The following is a 13,639-nucleotide window of genomic DNA, read 5'->3' as shown; positions in this document are numbered from 1 at the left end:
TACCCAAAAAAAAAATATTAAAAATGCTTGACTTCCTGGTAAGGTGGGCTTTGCATGGTTTCCTTTAAATCCCAGTGCTGGGTTCAAGTATTATCCTGCCTCATTGCAGATCACCTCTCAAACCCTACAGGCCATAGCTGTGGAACTCCCTGGGAGTTGGAGAAGGGAAGGGCTGAGGTGCAGTTCAGTTTCCAATGTTCAACGAAGAAGAGAGAATAATAACAATAGTAATTAAAAGGACATTCTTAGGGGAAGAAGATGATTTTAGCCGTCTCACAAGGTAGGAGCGGTGGAAGTACAAATGTGGAGTAATAAAAATTGCCTCTTTTCATTACAATAATTTAATATCATTCACTTGATCAGGGTGCAATGTTGCAGTTGCTCCCGGGAAAAAGAAAGGAAAAAAAAAAAAAAAATCCTTTTCTCTTCTTTGGCTTTACAGTTTACGTGAATTATGTACATGTACACTAGCACTGGTTACTGATCTGAACAAAGAGATGGACCATTTACAATCCATTCTCATTCAACCCATCAACTGGTAGAGGTAGTTGCTTCTGTGCTGCTGTAATTTGAGTCCTCACAGATACCATATAAGCTTTTTTCTTCATCCCACTTTAGAATCTCACTGGCATAATGGAACACTTGATCGACAGTATCCGATTCCAAACCATTTACCACTGAGACGTACAACTTCCGTCCAGTATGAGAAAAGAACAGTCGCTTGAACTTGACAGCAATATGGTAGAAAGCCTGCTGAGCTGGGGGAGGGAGATTGTTGAAACTGTCATTGTTGGAAGGATGGCGGCTGGTCACTGGATTAAAGTCATTGAACCAGTCGCATACAGTAAGAGGGACCTGATCAATCTTTTGTTCAAGCAGATCGAACTTGTTGAGTATCAGAAGGAAGTTTATCTGATGATTCTGATCGAAACTAGGATGAGTGATAATGCTCTCAAATAGTCTCCTGCTAGCCAACATCTTATTTATTGTGGACCCATTCCCATCAACACAGAGCTGGTCGTAATCGCTTAAGGCAACGGAAAAGACGACCATTTTAACATCTTCAAACATGTCCAACCATTTGCAGTTTTCCCCAAGGCTTTTTGCAGGCACTCTAATGAGTTGGTACCTGAAAGAAGAATCAATCAAATATTAGCAAGAAATACTTTTAATTGCCTAAGCAACCAGACCATCTGCATGCCAAACGTCAACATCTTCATTTGGAGCAGTGCTGTGACAGGATGACCCATCCACAACCTGACGTGTGCGAGCTCTGGTATTTCTGTTGCACTTCCCCTGATTAAATGCAGGTAAAAGAAGCACCTCCCTGGTTGATCAGTTTAATCTCTGGATATAGTTATATTACACTACTCTTAATTTTACTCAGGAATTGATAAGTCCAATGCAGCACATCTCATTCAAACATTCCAACTTATGCTGTTCCATGAAAACATATTCATTATTCCTATAACTTTCTATTAAGTTGTGGCCATTCTTAGTGCAAAAATGTAGCAGTCATGTCTAACTCACATCATTCAGGCACCTATTAACATTTGCATTTTCATATTGTGAATGTGAGACTGTTGAGCAACCATTTACAATCCAATCGGGATTGGCTCCAAAAGAGACAGAAAACAAGAGCACTTTTCATGTTCATGTGTACATAACTCTCTGGACATCAACTTGAAGAAGCCATCAAGGTACCATCCAAATTTGTGAGTGGGCTTTAGTGCAACATTATGGTTACTCCCTTGTGATGGCTATCAGGTGTAACAGGATCAAGTGAGGGAACATTATGACCCTTCCCAGAACCCATAGTGGCAAAAGCCTCCTGCAATGGTAAGCACTTTGATGGAGCAACATTTGACAACATTCCTGATAGGTCAGGAGAATTAGTTTAACAGCCATTTTCAGCATCCAAACTGAATTGAATTTTCATAACAAGAGGAAACAAGTGATATCCCCACATTTCAGTCTTAGAACACTTGAATGCATTTCATCCACAAATGGTACAAACCACCAGCGGTAAGTCAGGGAGGGCAAACCTTGCTAGGTCACATTTAAGGATCTCGTCCTAAAGTAGCTTTGCATGAATATACTAAAATCCAATTAATGGAGCATTTGTCATTCTTTATCGGTATCTGGTAAAAACAAATGAATAATGTCCATATAATCAGAATTTTTTGGGTCTTGATAGGCCACACTTGTAACTTAAGAGAACTAATAATTAACCATCTAGAGAATGAAGGAGAAGAACAAGAGAGAAGCAGAAGCTGAACCAGAAATAGGCTTTCGTGTGATACATCACTGATCATGTAAACTTTATCTATAACATCCAAACTAGCATCCGAAAATAATTATAACAGCAACTAATAACTAAAGACAACTCTAGCTTAGGCTGTTTCACGATGGGGAAATTCCCCCAATAATAAGTAGGCCTAACACTACTACCACTGCATATAAGATGTTTAGGGTCGTTAGGGTCAACAGGGTCAACCACTCCCATCAGATCACAACATAACATGTACTTGTGCATAACAACCAGAGCATTTAAATGGGCACCAACCTCAGCAAGGGATCATCCTTGTCAGCAGTTTCATGGTTGCCATCATATGCTTGGTGGGGCAATGAGAAGTCCATGGACACAAGCCCATTTGATGAAGTGATTCCCTCAGCAGATATGACATCCATATTAGAAGGTTCATAGTCTGACCTAGAGATCTCAACAACCTGCAGAATAGAAAAGTTTAGAATTGATAACCTATAACAGAGTTACAAAAATAAGCTTTCATGCTCAGAATTGCAAAAGTGGAGATTTAAAAACAAATGCATGAGAAGCATTGACATTCTAGAGAAATTCTGCAGGCTCAGAATCCTGGTCAGATCATTCAACACCAATAGTAGCTCAGCTGGTAGCCAATTAGGAGCATGTCACCCATTCACCCTTTTATGACTGGCTACTCACAAGTTACAACCAACCAATCATGCAAGAAGGATCAACTTACCAATGCTAGTTTATTTCAGAAAAATAGAAATCAGGGAACACTGGATGTAGTTCAATTTCTAGAAATGTGTCATCATAAAACTTTCAGATAAAATAGTGGCAGAAAGATAGGGAAAAGTTCTTTCTTGAGTACACCAATGAAGGATTTCACCAAGGAGTTTTCTTTTTTATCTTCTGAGATTTCATACTGTCAGCCTTCATCACTCATCAGCTTAGTCCTTCTTGCTTAAGGTCCAACCAACACTGGGGAAAAACCATTACCTCCATTTGGCCCCGCTCGAGGAGTTCCAATGGGTTTGGGTGAGATTGGTCTTGGATTTTGAGAAACTTTTCAGGTTCTTCCATCTGTGATTGGATCGGTAAGCTAGTGTTTTGTGCCTTGATCCACCACCTTTGGTGGGAGTGCAATCTTCGGAGATGGACCTCCAAATCTCACTCTATAGACAGGATTTCGAATGCCATCTATTTTGATGTTTCTTCTAGATTGTTAGCTATTCCCCACCCCCTGTTGATGATATCCCAAGGAACAGGCTTATTGTTGTTTCCTGGGGTCTTAGTTCTGCTTTTCGGTCTTCTTCTTAAAGACCTTATTCACTTGCTTTCGTTTCTTTAATATAATTATTTATTCATCCAAAAAAAACACTGACAGTGCACAGCCATCTTACCATGTTTAGTTTCTCAACCAATGTAACTTAAAAAGAAGATACATTTCATCTATCCCAATAAATGCAGATCCATGAGAAACCAATCTAGCTGGTGCACTTCGGGACATCTATTAGAAGTTCTGTCCTCCTACTACAACATATAAGCACCTTGCACCCACACTTTTAAGCTTCATAATCCCGGATAATTCAAAATCCATGATCATAAGAAAAATGGATGACATCTGATTTCCTAACACTTTCAGGTTAAATACAGTTATAGCATGCAAAAAGAAGAATAAAGCATGATCTTACCCGCTCTAAGAAATAACTAGCAATTGCAGGTAGAGTTTGCAGTTCACTTATCCGTCTGAAGGTGGCCTGGATGGCTTCATCCTTCCACAACTCCTCAACTAATGGAGCATATTCTCGAGTAGCAGCAGGCAAAATAACTTCCAAATTGCCTGAGACCATAACTCTGAGAAGCCAGTCTGAGAAAGCTATCAACCTTGGGCCAATGGAATAGACAGTTTTATCATCACTTCCACTGGCATTCCCTGTGGTAACAGGCTTTGCTATCAGACACATCATTCCATTTATAATTAAAATTTTGACTACTGCAGGTTCATGCCAGATGTATGTCATAAACCCAGAAAAAAAGAAGTTATAATCCAAATAACAGAAACTTCAGGATAAATTAGCAAAAGCATTCCATAAACTACATTGAATTGTTGATACAAATAAATCTTACTAGAAGTTAGTCTTGAAAGCTACCAGTGGTACCAAGACCAAGTGTGAAGTTATTTGAAAGAAATTGGTGTTCACCTCTCCGACATTCCGATCACCACAGTAGTACTAGTCATCTATTAACTCTTCTGTAAATGTGTTAAGCACACTATAACTAGCATATTTTGCAAAGGTGATCATTGTAGTAGGACCTAGGGATAGCATTCGTGCAAAAGCTTTCTTCTGTCAAAGTACCAAGTTAGGTTAGTCATAACATCAGTGTCCTTCCTTTCCTAAAGGGCCACACAGAAAGCTGCACTGGCATACGAGCAAAATTTTTGTGCTGATTAGCAAGAATTTAAGCCACCCCCCCCCCCCCCCCCCCCCAACCTAAAAAAAAAAAGAAGAAGAAAAAGCCTGGACCAGCTTCAAGGCAAAATATTTGCTGAATGGCTGTCTACAAGATTTGTTTATTCTTGGATAGGTCATACACCCATTGTAGAATAACAACAAACACCACCCCATTCAAATTTTTTTTCATAGGAACCATTTGTTGATGTTGAATAACTGTTATCCGAAGATAGAAACTTGAAGACAACTATATCAAGTTGCTAAACACGTAGATCTTAAGAAGACGGACACAAGGACAGTGGAATCAAACTAACAAGAAGATAGATTGGGTCTAACTCATTAGACATCCTCATACTTAATGTGCGAATTTTTGCTGAAACATCGGGGTTCGGAGGTTACCGAAACCATTGAAATCCTGAGATTTCAGAAAAATCACGGCGAAGAAATTTGGCAGGATCTCGGTCAAATTTTGCCCCCTAATGTAAAATAAAATATGGTTTCTTATTAAGGTGCCATTTTGGGAAATAAATACACATTTGCAGGGGTTTTGGTCAATCAACCTTACCTAGTTACCTTATGCATTTCAATCAGTTTGGTTTCTAGTTGTAAATTTATAATTTTAATCAACTTTACCTAATAAATTAAATTACATCATTAGTTTAATTATGAATTTCAATCAACCTTACCTAGTTACCTTGTGCATTTCAATCAACCTACCTTTCGATTTGATTTCTGATTATAAATTTATAATTTCAATCAACCATATTCTATGATTTGGTTTTCTAATTATACAAATCAACTATGATTTGGTTTCCAATTCAATCAATTTTACCTAATTACCTTGTGTGTTTCAGTCAATGAACCTTACCTTTAGCCTGAATTTCGTGTATAAATGACAAAAAATGGCCTAAGAATTTGTTTGACAAGAAGAAAAGAAAAAAAAACTAAATGAAAAATAGCCAAAAAATGGGCGAGAAATCGAAGAATCGGCAGTTTCTCGCCGATTTTTCACCCATATTTTGTAAACTTCGTGTTGATGCATTTTTCGTATTGCCACCTACGATTTGGCGATATTTCGCCGATATGGTGCACCTTGCCCATACTCACCTTGTAGCTTGCTGAAACTGAATATAAATGGGAGAGAAGAAAAGCATGAAGGGGACCTGGCTGCAACACCACCTAGAGTTGCTGCCGATAACTATGGTAGCATGCATCTCCATAGAGAGTAGAAGTTTTCTTTGCCTTTTCAATATTGTTGGGCATGCTTGCTTATTTATAAACTTTGTAGCATGAAAGTCATATTTTGTAACTCTCTGTATGTAGGACACACTTGACTAATAAGATATTGAAATATTAGCAGGTCTTCTAGAAAAGAAATCTACCTACAATTTAGAAAAAATAACAAAAAAAATAGTAACTCCTAGAAGCTATTGACTAGCCACTAAATAGCTAATATAAAAGATAGAAACTATCTATCTTATCCTGTATAAGATCCTTACAAACTTTGCCCATCACAGTAGAGAACTCAAAAGTACCAAGCCCATGGCCTTATAACCCATCGGCACTCAAATTAAGCCTTCTTTAAGCCAAAGTTAAACATAGGTCTAGTAAAAAACAGTAATTTAAACCAAATTCAAAACAACAAACAAATGTTTTCTTCTTGCTAGAATTCTGCATCACTTCTACTATCTTTGTTGGCAAAATCAAGAAATGAGATATAGAAATAACTGTTAAAGTAACACAAACACAACAACTGTTTAATTGATTATGCCACAAGCAAAGTTATAAAGGCAGCCCCTAGGTGTCCAGGCAGATCGTTTGGGGTCTAGATACCTGCTGCCTGTAGCCTTAGTGGTATTGAACCAGGTTTTGCCTTTCTTATGCTAAATATCATTTATGCAAACAAAATATATCTTTTTATTTCATTTATGTAAGATATTGTTCAAAAATATTTAATTACCCCTTGTTCCAATTCAATAAAAATAGCTAAGCATACATATTTTTGAAAGATAAAAAGAAAAGAAAATATATTAATTGCCAATTCAAGAACTGCAGTAGGTTCAACTTTCTATTGTTGGCTTGTTCACAAGCATAAAAATTCTATAAATCCTAATCTGGTAAAGATTGCTATATATATGTTTTGATTGTTTCAACTTTTAAATTTCCAATAGCTGTTTCTTCAGTTTTGCTGTCTTCAAGTTCTATGTTGATTATTTGTGAAATGATGTGGTATAATATTGTCTTTTTATGACTTGATCTGGATAATGTTGTTTCTGATGACTTAATGAGGGTTAATGTTGGCTTTTGATGATATAAAACAATCAAATAACATACTAAATAATAGAAAAGAGGGTAAGTGAAAAATAATACTCGATCCCTTGGCAATGACAAAGCCGGCAACTAGTTGCCTAAGCGCTTAGGTACTCTTGAACTGCATTGATAACTGTAGCTATCAGATACAAAAATAATGCCTAATAGACTGGTCAACCATCCAAATGATTAAAGTTAAGCAGATACCCAAGGCCTACTTGTCCTACTACCATTTATAAATGTCATGAATAAAATCAGATTACCACTATGAGAGATTGATGAATTTTCTACACTTTATGCTAATATGTTTATTTGAAAAGATATTAAAGAATGAAATTAGGTTTTACCAATAAATCAACGAGAATTATCATGCATAATTTTAAATCCTTCACTGGAGGTCTCATCTAAAGTGGATGAATAAGATATCTGCTATAATACAAGTAAAGAAAAAAATAGCAACAAACAACAAGCATTAACTTATACCTAGGCCACCAGACTGATCACAAGATTGTTCTTTCCTCATTTCAGCTAAACTTTCTTCCTCAAACTGTTCACGCCCCTCAAGCAGTATAGCCAGGTATCTATATACATTACTCTGGATCATCAGCTTGATATTTTCACGCTCATCCTCTGAGAAAGGGATAGACTTGTACAAAATCTTGGCCTGAAATAACCATTGCATTACTCAAATCAATGCTTTTCCAATCTTCTATTTAAACCTTAAACAAAAAAGGGTTATCATTTGGGAGAATCCTTCCATCACAGAATCATGACATCTTTATTCACCACTGATCTGTGCTTACTTGTCTAACTAAATTCTACCCTAAAGCTTAGAAACCATGTACTAGATATAAATAATATGGACGGATGGGCCACCAAAATGGAGAAGCACTCAATAATTAGGTTTCTGTTAGCATTAGCAGGAAATATTAGAACGAAGTAGAGAAACTTGAGGTTATGGTCATTTGACTCAGTCACAAAGAAAAAGGGAAATTTACACATACGGTACCAGACATCTCAAAACTCATGCCTGAGGTACCCAACCTTTTATATATTATATTTGGGAAATTCTACACAAAAATTTATTGGGGTCCTCACCTCTCAAAAGATGCTAAGTTTGGGGTTCTTTCTCTTCTCATGTTTAGAGTTTTGCCCACATTCCCCAGGAAAATGACGGCACAGGGTTTACAGTGGAGGAGAGAAATAGAAATAGAAACAAGGGAGGGGTATTGTGAAAGTCATAACATAGGGCATGCTAGAGGGAGCAGAGAGCAGAGACAGTTCATCTTGGTCCAAAGTTTAAGGACTGAAATGCTGCAAAAACCAGAAAATTTAAAGGTTCAAATGAATAATAGAAATAACAAAACTCTCATTTTAGGTTTAAAGTAAGAAAGAGATTGATGAGACATCATATCTGAAATATCTGATCTAAAGCTGTCAGGGGGATTCCTGTCTCAGGAATCTCTGAACTCCAGGCATTGAAATAGTTAAGTGAAAGGGAGAATGGTATCTTGAGAATGAAGCATACTGAAAAATCTCCAGTTTAGATTTCCAATTCTGTTTCTATCCATCAAGATCTAAATCTCATTGAACGAATGAACTGTTAGCCCTCTTTCCGTAAGTACGTGAGCTCCTTGTATCTATCATTATTGGAATGATGGATCCTCATTCAACCCATCCTTGAATTAAGGTGGATGGACAGAGAAATAGTGAGGACAAACTAAAACCATCTCTGAACAACTAGAAGGCAACAGAGGTTTGTGCAGCAGATAATGCAACTACATGATATAAAAGATGCCTACAGAACATAGTTGGAAAGAAATGTGGTTTTAACATGTTAGACAGCATAGAATGAGGGATCACTTCCATGGTTTAGCTTGACATTGTCCCAAATAGTTCAGCTACATGGGTCCTTGCCCTCGAATAAGCTCTTAAAGTCATACTTGATAAAACGCTTAAGCCATGTATGTGTTTTCTCATTACTTGTCCTAAGGTCATTTTATAGTTCATTTTGGCTACATGATCCTCACCTCTATTGCTTTTCTCAGTTCTAACATCAAATAATCCATAAATAAATAAATAACAAACACCTTACCTGCTTGAATATGGTACATGACCCAGACCCCTTATATCCAGCTAAGAGAAGTTTCTGAGGAGCTCTTTGGCCAAGGTGGTCAGGGGCAACTCCGCTCATTAGATTATTAATACCTTCTTGATGAGTATTTGAAGCTTTAGAAGGAACTGGCAGCGACAGGAAAGCACAAAGAAGCTTCGTCCCAGGCTGAAAAGTAATAAATCCCCACCCACAATGACCATCAAATAAAAATGGATCAATCTAAATTAAAACAAAAAGGGTAATAGAATACTATCATATCATACGCCTCTTGTGGCAACCATGCCTAGACACAAAACCATCTTGTACCACCAAAAAAAAAAATCCACCTCTGCACGGTGCAAGATGGTCATTTCAAGGTGCCCCAAGGAAGTGCTAAGTCCAGGCATTGTTGCATGCTTCGCGCATGACTAAGTAGTGATCTTTCTTGCTAAATCAAAACAATGAATATCTACAAGCAAATGGAAGCATGACAAAGACAAAAGCGGGCAAGAGTGTGTGTGTATATACACATCAAAATGCGGGCTGCACCTTATCCCATATCTTCCCCTTCGTATTCTTCTGGCCCTCTTCTTGGTATGATCCATCTGCATGTACCCAAAAGTGTGGGGTTCCCGCACATTGTACTCCTGCTAACTGCACAATGTATAATATAATGGTATGGATATAAACAGTTGACATAGTAACAATTCTAATCTCAGCAGACGTTAAGCTGATGCAGAACACAAAACCTTAAGCATCTGAAGTTCCACTTTAGTGATCTCGCGATAATTTATAAGAATCCCAGTGTTTCCATTGCTAGCTTCTCTCTTGATAGTGCCCCCAACATTTAGTTCAGGAGTAATAATCCTGCATGGCTTCTGTCCTTCCTGTTGAATTCATCCGCAACATCAGGTTTGGCAACTATTCAACATAACAAGGAAATAGACAAATATCCAATGGATGTAACTATTCACCTTTCCCCAATAACCACACACTCTATCATACCAATAAAGTCCTGGTTTTAGGTTCTTTGGGGGGTTTGGACAGCTCTGCAAAATGAAAAGCTCCTCTTGGCTAAGTTCCTTCCCATTCACAGAAATAAGCCCCGGCCGCAGCTGATTTGCTTCACAGAATTTCTCAGCATTCATTATCAGTTGAATTTCCAACTGGCTAAGAAGCCGCTTCAGCATTCGGGAAGATTTACCCAATCTCCCTCTCTTCGACTCATCGATGGGAGACCCAATGCAAGTAACACATTTCCTTCCCTCTGGCATTGATCCCATCGCCCTCAACACACAGGTGCTGCAATACTTCGCACCACAAACAATGCAAACCTCCTTACTTGTGAATCGATTTCCTTTATTGCAGCGATAACAGGACCCTTTAGGCCCCTTCGTCTCAGGCCTAATTTTTTCTCGTTTGACCTCTGCTTTGTTACAATTAGAACTGACTTCCTCCTCAACAATTTCACTTGAATCAACATCGACGAATGTTACAACCGATGTTTTTTTAACATGGCAAGACGGCACATCATCGGCGTCCTCCGCCGTGCAAGGAACTATTTCTTCCGACCGAGACGGCGGATTCAGGTCGGACTCAATTGAACCCCACTCCAGCGGATTACTATCTTCTATAATGTCCAAACTCTCATTGCGGTTTTCTGAAGAACCCAATCCATCTAGGCTTCGAGGTAACTCATCGGAGTGATCGTGTCCTGACAATTCACACGAACGTTCACTGCTATTCGAGGAACCATCTTGTCTATTTGAGAACCCTGAAGCGTCCGAGCCAGTGAACTCTTCCAACGACGATCGAGAGTCATGGGCATCTCCACTTCGCGGTACAAATGCAATGACGGAAGTGGGAGACACGCTGGCCTTAGAACCACTAGTTAGCTCTTTGGACAATTTCTTCTTGTGATGATCTTTTGTGAGCAGTGGCTGGACAACTGGTAACGTCGCTTTGTCGGACAACAAAGCTGAGGCGACCGCTGCAGCAGTTGGAATTCGTTTAATGTCAACAGGAACAGCTCGAGGAAGAAGATCATATGATACAGGAGGGCCATTGTATTCGATGGCAAACGAGCACTCCACATCATCTTCACTGATGGAAACGGATGCCCCAATAGGCAACAAACTTCTCAGAGCCCCTTTCATGTCCTCCTCACTCGCTTCAGTTTTCACAGAAAAACAACTCTATACCCAAAATCCCAGAAACCCATAGATACGAACCCAATCTCTCCTCTCTAATCTTGAAGTCCAAACCCAAACCCAAGAAAAGAAAAATATAAATGAATTCAAATTCTTAATTCAAAGTAACACAAGGGTTGCAGGTGGTCAAGTCTTTGCTCGCAAGTGAATGGCGAAGACTGAAGACCAACATAATATTCCGGATTGCAGAGGACTTTAAAAAGACTCTTGCGAGGAAAATGACAGGACAAGCAAAGGCCGAGGCTTTAACGCTTTAACACTTCGGATTCGATCCTACATTTTCTTTTTCGCATTCTTTTATCAGAATCTGGGCGAGGGGTTGTCTTTCTTGTCTTTTTTTTTTCTTTTTTCAAAACCCTCTCGATTACTATATACACTGATGATTGATTCTTCTTCGGAATTCAAATTTTGACAGCTGCCGTTAATTCCAAGGGCGACATTGGTGGGCCACATTCGTCCCGCGTATTTCAAGTTTTCAACTCCAAGTTAAGTGCTACTGGATTTCCGGCTTTGGGGATTTGTTGTCCTTTTTTGGGTTTTCTTTTATGCGTCTTTTTGGGGTCGGGTTTACTGAGAGTTTTTGTTTTTGTGCAGAGATTTTACAAAAGTAATAACGTTTTTTTCAAGACAGATCAAACTAAAATAACTGGTTAGAGGGCAATCTGGTCATTTTAAAAAGCCAATAGAGAAGAAGTTTGGGACCAGCTAAAGAATATGGCTTTTAACTCCTATGTCATGTAGAAAGAGAAAAGAGGTAATCGGAGCAACAACAAAAAGGATATGGAGCAATTCAGAGGTAAGGGAGGAGCCAATACTCGTATTCAGCTGGATAGAGTCTTGGCAAACATTGAATAGAGAAACCAGTTCAAAGATGCTATGATGGCTATCCACAGAGTCACAGGTTCAGATCACCTTCCTCTTGTGGTAGATACCAATGGTAGAAGGAGCTCTGGCCCTCGCCCCTTTAGCTTTCGAATCCATGTGGTTCCATCATCAGGAGTGCAAGGTCAAGGCTGCCCAGGGTTGGTCCATTCCAGGCAATTAATAATCCAAGTGACACGCTTTTGCTGAAGAATGATAATGTGAGATTAATTTTCACTAAATGTATAGGTCAACATTTGGTCACGTTCAATCAAACATTACTAGACTCCTAGACTCCTAAAGGAGGTGGAGGAAGTTTGGAGAACTCCTACAAATAATGATGAGGGAAAGGAGAAGATGTTACAGGAGCTGTTGGAGATTGAACTTCTCGAGGAAGAGGCGATGTGGGCTCAAAAATCAAGAGAACTCTGGTTAAAATCTGAAGATAAAAACACCAAGTTTTTTCAAGCATCCACTTTGCAAAGAAGAAACTACAACAAGATATTTTAAATGAAGTTGAGCTCAAGTAGATGGTCGCAGCTAGAGGGAGAAGTTTTCTTAGAGGTCCTGAGTAGATATGAACTATGAAGGCATCTATACAGCCGAAGGGGTGGATGAGGAATCACTTCGGATTGTACTATCCACTGTCCAACCCAAGGTGACAACTAAAGATAATGAAATACTCATGAAGCCACCAAACTCAAAGGAGATTAAAGCAGCAATCTCAACAATGGCCCTTCTGAAATCGTCGGGTCCAGACGGCCTTCCTCTAGCCTTCTATCAAAGGTACTAGAGCATGGTTGAATAACATGTTTGTAAGTATTGTAGACCTCTTTTCCTCTGATAGCTTGCCTTACACGATTTGCTCTACTCTGTTATGTCTTATTCCTAAGACTAATCAACCACAAACACTAGACCAATTATGGTTGATTAGTCTTTGCTGTGATGTCATGCATCACTTCAGTCTCAAATCAAATCCTTGTAAATGGCTCAGTCAGAGGCACAATTCAGCCCTCTAGAGGAATTAGGTAGGGGGATCCCATTTCCCTTGCCATATTCGTCTTATGTGCTGAAGCTCTCAACTCGGTAGTTTTAGTGGCCCAACACAAAGGAGTGATAGTTGGAATCAAGGCAAGGAACCAAATTGACCCTTATCCCACCTATTATTCATTGATGACACTGTCCAATACTCTGAAGCCTTCCTCTCAAACTTTAAGAACATTAAAGCAAGTCTGGATCTCTACTGCACTACTAGTGGACAACAAGTGAATCAACAAAAGTCGTCTATATATTTTATCCAAATACAGTTCTCAGGGTTAAAAAATGGCTATCAAAATTCGTCAAAATCCCATTTGGAGGCCACCGAAGAAATACCTTGTCTTACCCTAAGAGTTTAAGGCCTCAAAGAAGGAGATTTTCATGGACATCCAAGAGAGAACCA

General features: G+C 38.9%; 1 protein-coding gene across 1 annotated transcript; it reads right to left on the bottom strand.

Annotated features, from left to right (window-relative positions):
* Positions 1–257: 257 nt before the first annotated feature.
* LOC149017863 (extra-large guanine nucleotide-binding protein 1-like) lies at positions 258–11,639 on the bottom strand. The gene is made up of 8 exons (XM_089152192.1): positions 10,102–11,639; positions 9,877–10,014; positions 9,677–9,781; positions 9,128–9,313; positions 7,516–7,696; positions 3,961–4,202; positions 2,567–2,730; positions 258–1,129 (listed from the first exon to the last, which is right to left on the bottom strand). Exons 1-8 carry the CDS (start codon positions 11,281–11,283, stop codon positions 532–534), a joined length of 2,796 nt encoding a protein of 931 aa, XP_089008318.1. The 5' UTR covers positions 11,284–11,639; the 3' UTR covers positions 258–531.
* Between the last annotated feature and the right edge of the window lie 2,000 nt (positions 11,640–13,639).

The sequence above is a fragment of the Hakea prostrata genome, chromosome 4 (genome assembly GCF_041222555.1).
Source record: "Hakea prostrata isolate BN-2017 chromosome 4, UWA_Hpros_2, whole genome shotgun sequence".
Lineage (NCBI taxonomy): Eukaryota > Viridiplantae > Streptophyta > Magnoliopsida > Proteales > Proteaceae > Hakea > Hakea prostrata.
The sequence above is the reverse complement of the archived record's forward strand: the minus strand, read 5'-3'. Positions and strand labels throughout refer to the sequence as shown.